General features: G+C 40.5%; 1 protein-coding gene and 1 pseudogene across 1 annotated transcript; one reads left to right on the top strand and one right to left on the bottom strand.

Moving 5' to 3' along the window:
- Positions 1–948: 948 nt before the first annotated feature.
- On the bottom strand, positions 949–5,427 carry LOC123957307 (annotated as a pseudogene).
- Positions 5,428–9,465: 4,038 nt separating this feature from the next.
- Positions 9,466–11,467, top strand: LOC123957100. The gene is made up of 6 exons (XM_046029675.1): positions 9,466–9,508; positions 9,665–9,991; positions 10,290–10,649; positions 10,848–10,973; positions 11,094–11,140; positions 11,223–11,467. Exons 1-6 carry the CDS (start codon positions 9,466–9,468, stop codon positions 11,352–11,354), a joined length of 1,035 nt encoding a protein of 344 aa, XP_045885631.1. The 3' UTR covers positions 11,355–11,467.
- Positions 11,468–17,209: the final 5,742 nt, after the last annotated feature.

The following is a 17,209-nucleotide window of genomic DNA, read 5'->3' as shown; positions in this document are numbered from 1 at the left end:
ACGGCCATAGGTGAAGGTAACCCGCGCACCCGACAGGCCAGGGAAATAGTCTGAACGATCCAGTTTCAGATCGTATGTTTAGAAGCGGGGAGCCCAGCCTTGGGGGACTGGCTCCTTATGTTCTTAGGGACATAGCCCGGACAAGGGTGCAGGATGGCTCTGACCCTCCCCGGGGCAAACTACAGGCATTGAGGAGAAACCGAAAGTGCCTGGAGATCCCCCCACCCTCCTCAGAGAGGTGATAGCGAGGAGAAGGCCATCTTAAGGGTCAGATGCTTGGCTTCAGCCGACTCCAGGGGTTCGAAGGGGGCCTCAGCCAGCACCTCGAGAACCACTGCCAGGTCCCAAGTGGGAACCCTGGAACGAGTCACTCCTCAGAGGGACCTGCCAGGGCGGGCCCTCTAGGAGCAATATTATGTCCGAAAACCACACTAGGGCTGGCCAAAAACGGGGACACCGTCCTGACGGACCCCTTACAGAACACCCAGGGGCAGAGCAACTGGGGGAAGAGCATACAGACGCAGCCTCGGCCACGTATGCACCATGGCATCCAGCCCTAGCGGGCTGGGGGCGAGAGGGAGAACCAGAGCGGACATAGCGTAGTCTCTCGAGACGCAAACAGGTCCACGGCTACTGGGCCGAACCTTCGCACAAACACTCCACCACCTCGGGGTGGAGTCTCCATTCCCCGGGCCTCAGCCCCTGTCGCGACAGCAGGTCTGCTCCCTGAATCTGGGTCCCAGGGATATACATCGTCCTGAGGGACAGCAGTTTCTGCTGGGACCACAGGAGGATCTGATGCGCCAGCTTGCATAATGGGCATGAGTGCAGACCCTCCTGGTGATTCAAATAGTGGTGGCTGCGGAGGGCGGGCAGAAAACTCCTCAGAGCTCTGAATACCGGCAACATTTCCAGGCAATTTATGTGCCAAGAGAAATGATGCTCCTCCTAGGAGCCTCTTACAAAGCGGATGTCGTCCGACACGGCTTGGTGGGGAGCGCCAGCGTCTGAAGGAATGAAGCGAGGGCCATAGCCATGCTGCTTAGTTTCTGTCACGCTGCTGTAGTCCAGCAGAGGGGACACAGTTAGCCGTTTTTTTTTTTTTTTGGTCTGTTCCATGATTTACACAACTCATTGTGTAAATCAGGAAAGAATGGAAAGGGTCGACGCGAGGGTGGCGCTCGCGCTGCAGAAAAGCTCATTGAGGTTACTACCGGCCCGCGGCTCCTGCCCCGCCTCTCATAGGTGGGAGACTATAGACTGATGACATCGGCCCGGCTCCCGGAAGTCATCCTCCATGATGCTAAGCACGTCTAGCTCCTCAGAATTAGGACTCCCGAACGGGGAAGAGAGGACGCAGAGTCAGCAGACGAGGAACGGGAAAAAGCCTCGGCAGTCCTGATGCCCTCGGAGATGTTGCGCTGGGAGCCCCATGACCGAAGCCGCCGCGCCGCCTCAGCGACCGCCGGGCCCGAGCCACGGGGAGAGCGCATCCGGCCGTCTTCGGAAAAGAGAGCCGCACGGGACCTCAGCACCCTCAGGGGCAGGGCCTCGCAATGGCTGCAAGCAGTCCCCTCGAGAGCTGCCTGGGCATGCGGCATCCCCAGACAGGAAACACACAGGGCATGAGTGTCCCCAGCCGTGATGTAGCACGGGCATGGAAAAACACACTGCCTGAACCGCTCACCAGCCATCTCCTCTGCTTCTCCTTCCAGGTAAGAAAACTTACTCTTGCTTTTCGAGTAGTCTCGAACATGCCAGAGTGCCTACTGAATAGAAAAAAGCTAATGTCTCCGGTGTGCCGGCGTGCTTATATACCGTTCTAGCAATGCCAATAGGATTGGAGTAGTTTCATTCATGATTTCAGCCCTGCCACGCCCAGAGGCGTTCCCATAGTGTCGTCACCGACGCAGTTCGAGTTCCCTAGAAGGGATCAATATACCCACTTAGCCAGTGCAAATAGGACAAACCAATGCTGCATATTTACCAAAAGCATATTTACCAGATAATTTGATTGATCCACAGTCGACCTGTCATGTCCAAGATGATGGGAATCACTCATTGCTCCTTTTAAAATAAAAACAAAGCTTCCACAATGTGTGTACACCCTGGCATGAAGGCTACATCTGTCATAGCAGTGTGATCTCAGTGTGATTTGTCATTTTGTTTTGAACAAACAACATACTTTAATCATTTTGGGCTTTACAGTTAAACACATTCACTCCTTTGATGTGCCCAAAACAAGGGTTCTTAGTTCTAAGGCAAACCTACCTTTGCAATGTTCACAAACTTTCCTTCGATTCATGTAGAAAATAAGGACGACAATCACCATCACACAGCAGGCCAACACCACTCCTAGCATCACGACAACTCGGGCTAATTCAGATCCTGAATCAGGAACATTTCCTAAGAGACATTTATCAGGAAAAAATAATGTACGCGTAAAATAATTATTATGAATGAATAAATTCCTCCTCAATAGTTTTGCATAATAAATGTTTAGGTCTTGAATATATCAGTTATATAATTATTAAATTTAGTTGTTAACTGCGTGTATTGGCTTCATGCTTTTTTCAACTCCTAGTCTCCCTTAACCTTAAAAGAAACCAACAGACTAATCTTCCAAAATCTAGTACATTTTGGAAGTTACAGATATGATTCTAATAAAATTTTGAAGACGTACTTGTGTCCACTTTTGTTCCTTCACCAAACAGGATCTCTCCACATGTGACAACAGCACAGTAGTACGTCCCAGCATCAGAGGGGCTCTGTATAGTTTTGGACAGACTGTAGACACAGCTCTTTTCCACCTGTTCATCACTGGTGTTGTTGTGACTGTAAATTATGTTTGGATGGGATTCTCCTGATCCAGCTCTGAACCAGTACACACTGTGTTCCTCTGGACATTGATCTGTGTTTCCTTTGTTCTTGGAGAGAAGTGAACACTGGATGGTAACTGAGCCTCTAGGTTGGACTGATGCTGTCTCCGGACTTTGTTTCACCATGACAGATTTCTGCTGATTAGGATCTGTGTGATTCAGTTAAAAAGAGGCGTCAAAAGCAATTTACAAGCTAAATACGTTTTAAGATGAAAACTTAGGAATCATTCACATAGCACAGACAATAAATATGTTTTACCATTCACAGCCAAGAAGATGCCATTAATGAAAGTCTGTGAATACGACTGTCCATTTTGACAGAAGTATGTTGCTTCATCGTTTTTACTGACATTTCTGATAGTAAGACAATACTGAGTATCCGCTTTTGTTACTGTGAAACCAGAGTCTTTAAATTGATCGCTAACTGTTATTTTGCCAAGTATTACTCCAGCGATCATTTGGACCATATATCCAAGGGACTGCTTGTACCAATAAAAGTATTTGCCATCCGTCTCAGAGACCAGACAGCGAAAAGTAAAATTGTCACCAAGTTCAACCACAGTCAAAGAGATCTGGCGAGGAACCTCTGCAGTTTGAATCAGGTCTGTAGAAAGTGACAATAACAGAGACAACACAAGTGGACAAAGTCAATGAAAAGTGTAAAGCATTTTCGATATTAAATATTATTACATGGCATTTCCTAATATGTATTAATATTTTTTCACACACCGTTTAGTAAAAACAATAGTTTGCATGAGTATTTTTCTCACCCTAGTTAAGAATTGTACTTACAAATTGTACTTAGAAGAATCAAAGCAGCCAGTCTTCTTGTCATTGTGGTACAGAGCCTTCGTCTTGCACTACTCATGTCTCCCCACGTAAATGGAAGGTTTAGTCACAAGGTGATCAAGGTTTACAAAGAAGAAATCATGGTGATTGGCTGAAATGTAGAAAATGAACTTCCCCCTACATTTAGCAAACCTGTGATCCATTTTCATTTCATGAGAGATTTGCATGATTAGTTGGTTTTGTATTCTTCTTTTATTATTCTTAATTATATTTGTTTCTTGTTTCTGTGATAACCAGCTTTTGTGTTTTGTGAAGCACATGCACTGGAAGTCCAACATAAAAACTGTCCTTTTGACGCACTGTATGTGGGTATTTAGATACAGCAAAATGAAGCAATATTTTGATTTTGATCATTTTGGATGTAGGCTATATCATGTTCTACTAGCACACACACAGGTTTCATGCAGTTCTACTGGCCGGCAGTTGGTGTTGTTAACATGCTGAGAAACCGGAAAGTGGGAAGAAGTAGACCTTCAGTTAGCAAATGTGAATGTAGATAATGAAGTTACAAATGTTTTCAAAGATATTGGTGTGATGAAATCACACCTCAAGTAAACACAATGCATTTTGGTACAAAAATAACTGAGATTTTTATATAAATATTAAACATAAAGGGTTACTCAAAAAGAAATAGAAAAGAAACTATGTGGTGTAATGAGCAGCTGGAAGTATTTACCGACAACAACAACTGGGCCCAGTGGCTGCAGAAATTCCGTTCTTACAGTAATGTTGCTGGCTAAAAGAAAAGTAGCCAGCAACATTACAAAAAAAAAAAAGTGTTGTTTTCGATATACTGGTGGCTAGCTTGCTAGCAAATGACACACAAGACAGACACTGCCTTCACCACCATCACTAGTGTCTAGACTCCTGGGGCCTGTACCACGAAGCAGGATTTGAGCTTATCGAAGTAACTTCGGGGTTAGCCCTGGGTTTTCAGTACCACGAAGGTGGTTCACTTCTTACCGGGGTCGATCGCCATGGTAACTTATGCTGAATGGGTAACCGTTCCGCATAAGTTACCATGGCCATGACCATGTTCCAGATAAGAGATCAGCTATGTGAAAACGCTGCCTACTGACCAATCAGCTCTCTTGGAAAATTACATCACCATCTGTAGGAAATCCCACAGACCGTTTTAGCCTAGAGGCTGCTTTATTCTGCGGTGATTTGGAGAAACGCTTGTCTATAGCGATATAATTCTACAGAGAAAGCCTTAGGTTATTGTTGCCTACAGGTTTTTACAGTAGCCATTCCTTGGAAGACACAAACGACATAAGTTATCTGGAAAGATTCTCAGAGGCAACTGGACTTGGTTGAAGATGCTTTAAGACTTTTTGCCTCTCATCCAAGAGGCTTCTTTAGTTCTGACTTGGCCTGATTTGACTCCAGACTTGGACCTTTGTGAAAGCAGATCCAGGAGGTACATCAAAAGTAGAGGTGATGAGGAAAAGAAGAGTCAATTCAATGTCTGGAGGATTTTCAACAACACATTCCTGTGTTTTTAAAAAATATATAAATTTTTAAGTTTATTTTTTGTTTTGAGAGACAGGACAGTGGATGGCAGTAGAAAACAGGGAGAGAGTTAGGGGGCAACGCACACCAAATGGCCACAGGCTAGACTCAAACCGGGCCACTGCAGTAAGGACTCAGCATTCTAAATGAGGCGGGCACTCAACCAAGTGAGCTAACCATGCTCCATCGCTGTATTTTTTAAACCCAAGAACATGTTAAGACAAATATTTGTCCACCAGAAAGAAAAGCAACCTGGTGTATGCTTTTCAATGCAGTGAGGAGTGCATAGATCTTTGTATTGGGGAAACTGAACAAACACTACACAAACGCATGGCTCAACACAGAAAGGCCAATGACTCAGGTCAAGACTCAGTTTACTTAAATTTGAAGGGTAAAGGAAACACTTACTAAGCACAACAATGTACGTATTCTGGACAAGGAGGACAGATTGTTTGAAAGAGGAGTGAGGACACCACTTATCCCCCACTTAAAATCCTGTCCTATCATCCTTTCCCAGGAGATTGAACAAACGTTCACATTTGGCCTCATGCGACAATGCAAACAATGTTTTTTCAGACTTGGCCTCAGGTAATTCCAGCAACATTGTTAGAAAAGTCAGTAGTCAGTTACAAACCAATTATATCCATCACCTCTATAACAACCCCACACAGGTTAAATATCTGGGACCTCCCACCAGTCAGTCAGAATGGAAGAAGGCTCTTGGATGAGAAGCAAAACATCTTCAAGCATATTCAACCAAGTCCAGTCCTTGATTTTAAGCCACCTTGGACAAAAGACACAAGGCTACCCTGATTTATAGATCTTTTTCCACAAAAGACATTTTTATTTGTCATACAAGGAAAAGCACAGGAGGAACACAATGCAGCAATTAATAATGTCATTAGTTATAACTGTGTTTGAGATCTCTAAATGTCTAAATGCTGTGAAAAAGGTCACATTTGGTTTGAATCCACATATTTTCCTTGTGCGCATTGAGACACAAAGTGTGTGTGTGTGAGAGAGAGAGAAAGAGAGAGACTGTTATAGACAGTCATTGGTTTTCACAGTGAACTGCTGTATATTTGTCAACCACAACTTCCCACAAGAAGCATGACTAACAACAATACACATGGAGAATTTATGTTCCATTTTATGTTATGTTGGAGCATAACTACTCAAAGTAATAAACCCCTTCCTCTTTCTGGTCTCACAGCACTTTATAAAAGCCTTCAAGCAAAGCCGCATGCAGCAGTTACATTGACAGATAATGGGGTACTTTGTTTTATTTATTTAATGAACTGTATGAATTGAATTGTTATCTTGTGTTATACTTGAAGCTTTGGCAATATTGTTCTTTTGGAATTCATGCCAATAAAGCAAACTGAAATTAGTGGGGTGGAACAAGTGAATAACTAGCACCTCCCCCCTCAGCAACTACCAATGAAAAGCGCCAACCCACAGTACATAACAGTCATGACTTTGCTTTACTGGGTAAGTGTGTATGTATCGAACCTCGTGACCCCTTTAACTACTCCTGTAAGTAGTAAGTATTTATAACAATTAATAATATATTGTTATTCCACTTGCCTTTAAAACTGGTAAAACATTAGTCAAACCCAGCTTCCTCAGGACAAAACAGTGTGAGGAAGGAAAAAAGACCCTCTTTGTTTTTATATATAAATAAAATTTAATTGAATTGTGTTTCAACTTGCCTTTTTAAAACAGGTGAAACAGCAGTTAAACCCAGCTTCCTGAGGCTAAAATGGAGAAGAAAGAAAAGCCCCTCTATCTTGACACCTTAGTTTGAAGCCCAACCACAACAGTACTTTAGTTTCCATCCATCATTTGCCACTGTGAGAGTGTATTCATTCTTTGACTGTTTGTGTGTGAAAGCGCAAAGCAGGAAACAAAGTACATGAAACAATTTACTGCGGGGCTTTCGTTTTGTGTATTATGTATACAGGGGCTGGACACAGCAACTGTATGGTAATGTTTTATGTGTCAAAACTCCAGCAACAGTTGTAGTTTTAAGAACAGCTGATTATGTGATTATCTGTTTCCTGTTGTTGGAAAGTACAAAGCAGGACACAACTTATTTGTAAGTATTTACTGCAGGGCTTTTGTTTTAATTTATATATCTCAGATTAAAATATGCAGGTTAGAAACTCGTAATTGCCTCCTGTTGACTGTGTTCCTGTGATATTGGGAGAGTACTGCTACACTGTCAGAAGAAGTCGTGGGAGTACCAAGGATGAATGGTTTAGCAGCCCTCCCCAACTCTGTCTGCTGTGCTCTTCCTGCTGATGTGACTAACAGGCAGAGTGGGCGGGTCTTCATTGATGATGTGTAGCATCTGAATGGGCTGGCTCGCACAGTATTTAATATGGCTCCTCTGCTTTGAGTCACTGCAAATGGCTGCATACATCTTTTTCATAGACTTTTCTGGCACGTAATGCGTGTCGACGTATTTACGTAATCGATTACGTATTAAGTTAATGCTGTCCTGCGCTAACAGGTGAGGCAGAACAAACAGAAAGGTAAGGATATTTTAGTCAAGTGCAGTTTGTACCCACCTCGCACACGTTACATTTCACATTGGTGGTTATGGGAATGATACAAGATAGATACATAGTAAGTGGTCAAACAATTCACAATAAATACATGGTATGAAATAAATAACACAGATAGATACATAAAATGCAGACCTGGTGCATATACTGTAGGTAACCCAAAGACATGTCTTAACAGGTGTGTCTTTAGCAGCTTTTTGAAGGAAGCTACAAAATCAGCAGGCCGAGCTAAGTGCTACGTTCACAAAAGCATGTTTCCATAAGTCTTAATGTCCCCATGAAATCAAAATCAATGTTAATTTGTTTTTATTGCATACGCCTTGCACTAATACACCAGCATTTGGCCCAACAATGTAGATATTTTTGATGGTATTTTAGAGTTTGACAGTTCCTGGAAAACAATTTTAAAATGTTGATGACTCATTGCGCGCTCTGGGGGTGCGTATTAATTCAGTGTCGAATGAAAAGCTTTTTACATTTTTATGACGCAACCGAGTATGGTGTTTCTGGGGGCCGACCACCGGACCTCACTGATAACTGTACAAAAACAAAAACATCATCATTAACTGATTTTGGTGAAACTTGATCAAATTTGATGGATAACAATATTTTCTGCTTCTCCCTCCGATGTCCCCTGGCTGCCCTGCCTCAACTATCTGTGATTTACGGAGTTCGCTGATGAACAGATTCACTTGTTGCTAGTTTAAAGCTTTGTGTGTCAACAGAATACACAAAAATATCAGGAAGCAAATAGCACTCCGGTTTCTGTTTCATGGGAACTTTAAGGTCAGGTCTTAGGACAGACAGCAGGTTTTTCTGGTTAGACCTATGAGAGCGAGCAGATGAACTATAATTGTGTCTGACCCCTTTCTCTCCCACTTGCGTCAGTGCTCACAACCATTAGTTTTGGATTAGACATTACTTGAGTTGTAGTAAATAGTTCTTGATTACCTTACCATGGATTATAAACTGGTTCTCAGCTCCTCAGACTGCGATCAATCCATGATCAGTGTTGGGCAAGTTACTCAGAAATTGTGATAAGTTACTTTTTACTTATTACTCCTTAAACAATAATAAGATTACATTACTTATTACAGGGTATTAAAAGTACGGTAACTAATTATGTTACTCGTTATGTTAGACTGTAATTGTATCCCTATGTCAGCTGTTTCAGAGTGGCCTCCTCATGATAAAGTCAGAAATATTTGATTTCTGTAATTGAACAGACAATCCAAAACGCATTTTAGCTCTGGTCTTTGTGAGGCTAAACCATCTCATTTGGGGACGAAGCATTTGTTCAGCCTGGCTTTCGTCTCCTCTGAAACACACACTTCATGCGCCCTGGCATTTGAAACAGCCTGAGAATCTTTCCTTGCTGCTTAAAGTCCAAGCAATATTCAAATTCACTCAGTAAAAGACAAGCATGTTCAAAATAAAAGTCAAAAGTTAAATGTCAACAATATCAACATGGCTATGAAGGATGAAAAAGACTTAATATGCACAAAGACAAGGATGAGACCAATGTGACAGGAAGTGCATTTTGCATATTCTGTGATAACCAATGAGATGCATTTTATGTTTGATGTGTCATGACCATCTCACCTCCTTCACCCACTGAAATACCAACAAGTTTCTTAACAAGAGACAATGTCAAGATGATCCTGTTATGGGTTACACTACTTGTTCTTCATCAAGGATGTAAGTGCTATCCAATCATGTTTTCTCATTTAAGTGTCTGCATGCTAATTAGATGTTTGGTGGTTTGTGTAATTACCCTGTTGTGTCCCCATTTTTTACATTATAAACTGATTGTTATTTACTGTTTCATGTGTTAAATGTTTTTATTTCATTCAGATACGTTGGTTCCAGTGACCACAGTTCAACTTGGTGAACCTGCAACCTTCACATGTGTTTTGCCTGACGAGGGGTTGAACCGTGAACAACTTTGGTGGTACAAGCAGAGTGCTGGGAATACTCTAAAATTAATATTGAAACTGCGGAAAAATACAAACCCTGAGTATGGACCAGACTTTTCTGCCTCAAGATTGGAAGTAAAAGAATATAAGAATATTAGCAATATGACCATTTTGAGGACAATTGAAAAAGATGAGGGAATGTATCACTGTGCAGTCGTGGAGTGGTTTAAGGTTACTTGGAGTGGCACCTATTTGTCATTACAAGGTAATTACGTGATGTATTCCTTGTAATATTTTAGAATCACTTTAACCACTTAACACTTCACTTTGTTAATGCTTATTACCAATTTTTCTGAAAAATCCGATTTCCAAATTTCCTAAATTGTGTTGTATTACTCCCAGGATCTAAATTAAGATATAATTTTACTTCAGATTCTATACACTTATTTCTGCAGAGTATCATGCAAAATTCTTTTCTGTTCTTCTAAACTATTCTTAAATCTGTTATAAGATTTCATTCGTGTAGAGATCTCAAACTTTCAGCACAGTTTTGTATCTTGCAGGCAAAACTCAGAGGACATCAAACTATACTGTCATTCGGGAGATGAAAGTATCTGATAAAGACCGTCCAGGAGACTCTGTGACTCTCCAGTGTTCAGTCCTCTCTGAATCTGACAATGAGACGTGTCCAGGAGATCACAGTGTGTACTGGTTCAGAGCCGGATCAGATAAATCTCATCCAGACAGCATCTACACTGATGGAAATGGACATGATGAATGTGACAAGAGATCTGACTATCAGAAAAGCTGTGTTTATCACTTCTCTAAGAACGTCAGCTCCTCTGATGCTGGGACTTACTACTGTGCTGTGGCTACATGTGGGAAGATATTAGTGGGAGATGGAACAAAACTGGACATTCAAGGTAACTGTATAATTATTCTGTTCATTATAAAATCTATATATTTAAGCGTTATATATATGTTCAGTGTTAAGATTGTAAGTCAAATAACATCGAAATTTAATTTTTATTACATGAAAAATCATTTAACAAGAAGGGGACATTAAAAATTATTTACTTTTTTGCTAACTTTAATAGTTTTTCCTTTTGACTATGTTCCAGGAGCCATTTGGTCACAGAAGGCCAATGCTATTATTGTCCTGCTGTGTGCTGTCTTGGCGATAAGTCTGACTGTTATAGCCTTCCTCATTTACGCCATCAAGACAATCAAGTGTGATTGTTCAAATGGTAATATAATATAAATAATAATAATAAATAATAAAGTTACTAACAGATCTCTCTATTAAATTTAAACTAAAACTGCTGCATCCTTTTTTATCATTATCTATTTTATTTCACACAATCCAGGTGCTGTCATCCTGCAACAAAACAGTGGTTATCAGAAAAGTCAACAGGTAAGGATTTTAAAGGTAGGATTCATCTTAATAAACCAGTTTTGAATCTTTTTTACCATTGTCATCTCATGTATTTTCTCAGAGAGATGAGGACACATGGATTTATTCGGCTCTTGTCTATGGCATGATGGAAGCTGACAGTGCAATAAAGGATGCTAAAGCAGTGGAGAGAGAGAGGATCTACGCTGCTGTCAAGGCTTTTGGGTTGGATTAGTGAGTTAATTGGTTCAGTATGATCCAGTTAATGTTAGTCTGTAAGGAGCTAAAGGGTTTGTTATACTGTCTGTGGCTATTAGGTAGTACTGTCCATGTTTTACTGTATATCATTTTAATGTTATTAACACGTTTTTTTAATGTATAAAAATTGTGTCTTTTTCATGCAAATGTGAACACATAGCAGGGTCACCCCCATGGATTAGCAGTTAAGGTGTCGAACATGAACTGCAATGTCCCTAGTTCAAGTCTGGCTGGAGACCTTTATTACATCTGTCTCTGCCATATTTTTTATCATGTTTCTACTTTCTGTAATAAAGGTTAAAAAATGCACAGAAATATGCAGAAATATAAAGTAAGATTTTTCAAGTAGAAATCTGTTCTGTTAACATGGACATTGTTGTTTCATTACCCCTAAAAGTTACGGCAAATGTATGGTAATGGACAAAATATCAGAGAGGTTTACAGGTTTTAAGTTAGAGAATAAAAATGTGGTATACTGGATTATTATTATTTTGATCCAAATTTATTATTTGGATCAGTACTCAGTTAGTACCCTACTACTACAAAACTGGTATTGGTAGAGAAAAAGTCAGATCAGAGGATATTTGAAAGGTTTCTTGCATCATGAATGACTTGTTTGGAGAAAGACACTGTATGGCCATAATATTTATGCATGTTTCTCTGTATTGTTTTTGTTGTGTGACCCCGCAAAATATTTGTGAACAAACAAAACTGAGTCATAGTGTTGCTACTGCTGTCATTGTGCAGAACAACTGTTGGTTATTCTGGAGATTTCCGAAGACTTGCCAGAATTACACAATCCATCCATCCATTAACTTTAACTGCTTATCTGTACAGGGGAGGGACTGGAACTGGATTTCAGAGTCCAATACTTAATTGACAACAATAGATTTTTTTAAATAATTACTGAAGATACAGTTACTTCTATATCCATTTTCAGCACCAGAAGCAATCACACATCCACAAACATGTTAACGACATGTCCTTTTACAGAAATACGAGCACACTTGCGTTGGCAATGAATTAACAAAGCAACTCAAAAGCTATTGCTCGCTCAAAAGATCAGCTGGTAGAAAAGCATTTTGACTTATTCTGTCCAAGATGATGGGAATCACTAATTGTTCCTGCTAAAATAAAAAGCCTTCAGAATGTGTGTACACACGCGGGATATGGTTACTTCTTTCATAGCAGTGTGATTATTGTCATTCTCTTATTAAAGGACACAGAAGAATGGACAACAGACATTAATAGCATTTTAAGGTTTTTTTTCACTTCAGTGATGTGCCTGATACAGTTTCAGTGCTCAACTGAGCTTTGAGAAGTCAAGGGTGCTTTGATCAAGGGCAACTATGCTAATTTGTATTCACATGTAATGGCACATTTCATCTGAAGTTAGATGTTATATATTTCTTGCTTATTAAACAGAGTACGGTCTAAACCTGCTCTATATGAAAAGTGCAACAAGATAACTGTTGTTATGAATTGGCGCTATATAAATAAAAATTTAATTATATTGAATAGGACATTATGGTGGGACATTACTCGGGCTGAAAGGTTGAATTTCCTTTCCAACATTCTACCAAACCAAATCAACATCTAACTAGCAAAAGAGGTTGAGCAGATTCTTCCAGTATGTTAGTATTGCCAAGTTTTCTTCCAACTAAAGTAACTCTTTTTTTAGTCCGCTGCAGTGATACTTTAAGTTAGGGATGGATTTTCCAAATAATCCATCATTTGGATGTAATATAAACATTTGTGGAAGATATTCCTGTACAGCTCATGGCATCACTACCCCCTTAACATACAACATCACAATGGGGTCTAATGGCGAAACACTGCTAAGACTGTGTTTGTGCTAAAGTAGGCTAAACTCATCCTGGAGCTAGTAATATGTCTTGTTTGTGAATAACCACAAAACTGGATAAATATCCTAAGGACAACTACAATTGGTGGCAGCTGAATCCGCGCTCGTCCTTGAAAGTATGGATTTGGTAGGGGTTTTGAAAAACTCTGAAATTCTCGTTGACATGCTGAAATTCATTAGTGGCTACATGAGTGTGTGTGTGTAACAGAACTTACGTCCGTTACTCCAACAATTTGTGATTGGTTAAGCCAAAGGATTTTAACTTTCCATCCAGCCTTTTTGGGACAGAAAGCTTGTCAAGATCATTCAATTCCGGTTGGTTTGTAGCGGTAGAAATGCCTTAAAAAAAAAAAGCATTATGCTTCACATGTTGCTTTGCTGTTGCAAAGAAGCAAATTATTGAGGACCGCAAAGAGCTGACGGCACATTTGTGAAAGGAGGCTTCTCAAATTGGCAAAAGGCGGTGGAAATATTTAGAGAGCATGAAAATCGTGTTTCCATCTTGAAGCTCTGAACAAGATTGCTGCATTAAGTAGCACACCAATCAATCCTCTGATGTCTGATATTGTGGAAAAAGAACAAAAGACTGTTTAGATGGTTCTGGAGCTGACTTTCTGGTTGATCAAACTTGGCAGCTTATGCTGGAGCGCACATATTCAATACCTGCAGCCTGCTCAGAAGGGAGTCCTGGATGTCAGATCCAGTGCAAAATGAAATACTGGAGCGCTTTGCACATGCGGTTCATCGCAAGATAGTAGCTGCGGCATCTGACTCTCATTACTATGGACTGACCGGTGACGGAACAATGGACACTGGGTCATCTGAGTAGTTCTCTTGTCTCTTATTTTACGTGGATCCTACCCTTTCCCAGCAGAGTGTATATTTGGGGTTTTATAATGCACCTGACACAACATCAGAAACCCTCTTTCTCTGCATCAAGGACATCTTCTTGCGACTGAACCTTGCTTTGGAAAAACTACAAGGCTACTGTTTTGATGGTGCCAGTAACATGTCCAGTCGCTTCATGTCCAGTCTCGATCAGAAATCGAGCGCAAGTTTGACCAAATTATCGTGGATGCTGCAGAGGGGACAGTGCGCCCTGAGTTCCCTTCAGCTTCCCATTAACATTGACAGAGCCAGTCTTTCTCCGCACTTTGATGCCTGAAAACTTGGCTCTGTAACACTGACACCCAGAAGAGATTGATGTCAAATGGCATTACTACATGTCCACAGAGACATTTTGGATCATATTAATATTCAGGACCTCATGAGAGACTTTATCAGCATCACTCCAGTGCACAAGTCCACGTTTGGAGTGCCAAAATCTTCATAAGGTAAGATGCTGTTTTTATAGTGTGCACTTGTTGTTTACTCCCATTGATGGTTGTGATTTGTGGCATAATCTTAAATCACTGCAGAGGGTTTTGCAGAATGTGGCCCATTGCTTTAAGTCGTTTTAAGTTGGTAGCTTTGATGTTTACAATATTTAGTTTAAGTTGGCAGGTTTTCTTTCTATCTGCTCTTCAAAATATTTACCATTGCCCATTAATTCAGCAGTTGTAAGAATAAAAGTTATTGAACTGATGCATGCTGTTTCTGATAACTGGGTTACAGATGATTTTGTTTGATTTGTGCATTGCATAAGCCTATTGGCCTATTGTGGATTTGTCAAGACAGGTTTCACAATTCAGTGTCTTTCTGTGTGCATTGTACAGATATTGTTTTATGTGAGAAAAGCAAAAATGGGTTGAGAGTTCATGGTGATGAGTGTGATTGTAACATTGTATAATTATGTGGTTTATCATGGAGTGTAGTAAAAACAAGTGACTGACAGCTGTCTCATTTGAACTTCCACGGGGGGGAATGTGCATTGTTAATTCCACATACACTCCTCTGTATGAAGTAGCCAAGTTGTATCCTCACTGTCCTCACACACTCATATTATTATAATCTATTGTTATAATAACCTGGACGTGAGACGTATCTCTTATTAGCATCCACCCTTCCTCTCTCTTTGTAGTTTTTATTCATAGTTCAGTGTTGTTAACTGTGTAGCTTTGGCTGCTTCAACAGAAAGTTTGCTGCCTGATGTAGTATAAAACATTCAAAAATGAATATTAAATATTGTATTGAATGAATGAAAATTAATATTAAATATTGTAATAATTGTAATTAAGTTGGACTTCTTTTGCAACCACAGGAGTCGCCCCCCCTGCCATTACAAAAAAAACAGGTGTAAGTTGTAGCATGGCTAAATTTGTTATGAATTTTAATAAATTTATGAGAATTAATACCCAATTATGAATTTTAATATTCATAAAATCAAAAATATTCCTCGTTCCAGGGCACCACCGGAGTTGTTATAATCCTAGAGTCTCCGGACCTCTAGGTAGCTTTTAATAATTATACAATTATTACTAGTGATCAGTTAGTTAATAATCGCTCAATTATCTTAAATCAATCAGTCAGTCTCATATCTAAAGGGTCAATTCTCTTGGCAGGAATGTAGAAATAGGCAACACACACAGTTCTTGATTATATTACAGTGACTTTATTCTCGAAATAATGCGATATAAAAGGGTGGTTAAATACCGGGAAAATAAACAATTGAGACATGGAGGTTCGATTGTGGGAAGCATTTGACTCATACGGCATAGGAGAACTAATGAAAGTAAGCTAACGTTATGAGTTTAGGAGTTAAAAGGAAATCTCTGACCACAGAATGTTGGTTAGGTCTTACGGCTTGTCGACGGCCTGCTTTGGCCTGTTGCACGGGTCCCACGCTAGCTGCTCGATCCTGGCACGGACTGATAACTTTAACAAAACAAAAGAAAGAAAGAAAATAAAACAAACTGAGGGGCAGATCGATGTCGCGGCACTTCGCGTGTGTAGCTTCAAGCGAACAAAGGGCTGGGCGAACTCTTAGGGCGTTGCCTGGCGGGGCACGCCAGACGCGTGCCGAAGTGTTCAGAGGGCAGAGCGAGCCGAGAGAGAGGAGAGAAGAGCAGAAGAGAAGCGAGAACGAACGCTCTTTTGTTGTCTGGGGCGTGGTTCCCCAGAGGGTGTTTCAGGTTTCCCGAGAGACTGCCTTTCTAAACTTAATGTCTAAAAGAAAAGAAATCTATTTGCGCGTATTATAATCAAATATTTTCCACAATCGAACCTCGGTCAAACGGTTGTACCATTCTAAGTTAAGCATTTGGTAACAGGAAACAATTGTCACATTATTGGTCAGGATATTTATACATTTAACGGCATTTCCAACGAGGGTATGTAATACTTATTTCGTCCACTTGGGGGAGCTCAGGTTACATGAGGAAAGCTTAGATTAATCCAAGATCATCTCTCCTTAGGAACCGGGAAATTTAGTTATTCATCCTTAAATTCAAGCGGGCGACTAAGACTATATTTATCATCATTTCTAAAGGAATTTTGTAGGAAAGTATTATGAACAAGCATTGATTACATTAGATGAGGGAGTGTCTTGCTGAAAATAAAAACACTGCAAAAGTAACTTATTTAGATTCTTTTCAGCACTAATATCAACAACAGATAGCAACAACATGTTAACATAACTACTCAAATAGAGGCAAACATAATCAAGTAACTAAGATTTAATTAAACTTAATTAAATGCTCTGAGTCTTTGGAGACTGCAGTCTTTGGTTAATTAAAGTTCGGCTTCCTGGATTATGTCAGACTTGGGTGAGACAAGGGGTATCCCTTTGATGGGGTAATGAAACACAGAGCAAGGTCAATTGCCACGGTTACATGTGTGTATGTCCAGTTTTTTTTTGGCTGTTCAGGGAAATTCTAATCGCTGGTTCATGTCCCTTTTGTCAGTTTAACAGTCAGGCCCCATGTTATCAGCTTCAGAATCAAAAAGGTGCCAGTTTTATGGTCAGGAATAGCACTTAGAGAAAGCAACCCCCCCCCCCCCCCCCCCCCCCCCCCCCCCCCCCCCCCCGC

This window comes from Micropterus dolomieu, linkage group LG19, assembly GCF_021292245.1.
Source record: "Micropterus dolomieu isolate WLL.071019.BEF.003 ecotype Adirondacks linkage group LG19, ASM2129224v1, whole genome shotgun sequence".
NCBI classification, from domain to species: domain Eukaryota; kingdom Metazoa; phylum Chordata; class Actinopteri; order Centrarchiformes; family Centrarchidae; genus Micropterus; species Micropterus dolomieu.
The sequence above is the reverse complement of the archived record's forward strand: the minus strand, read 5'-3'. Positions and strand labels throughout refer to the sequence as shown.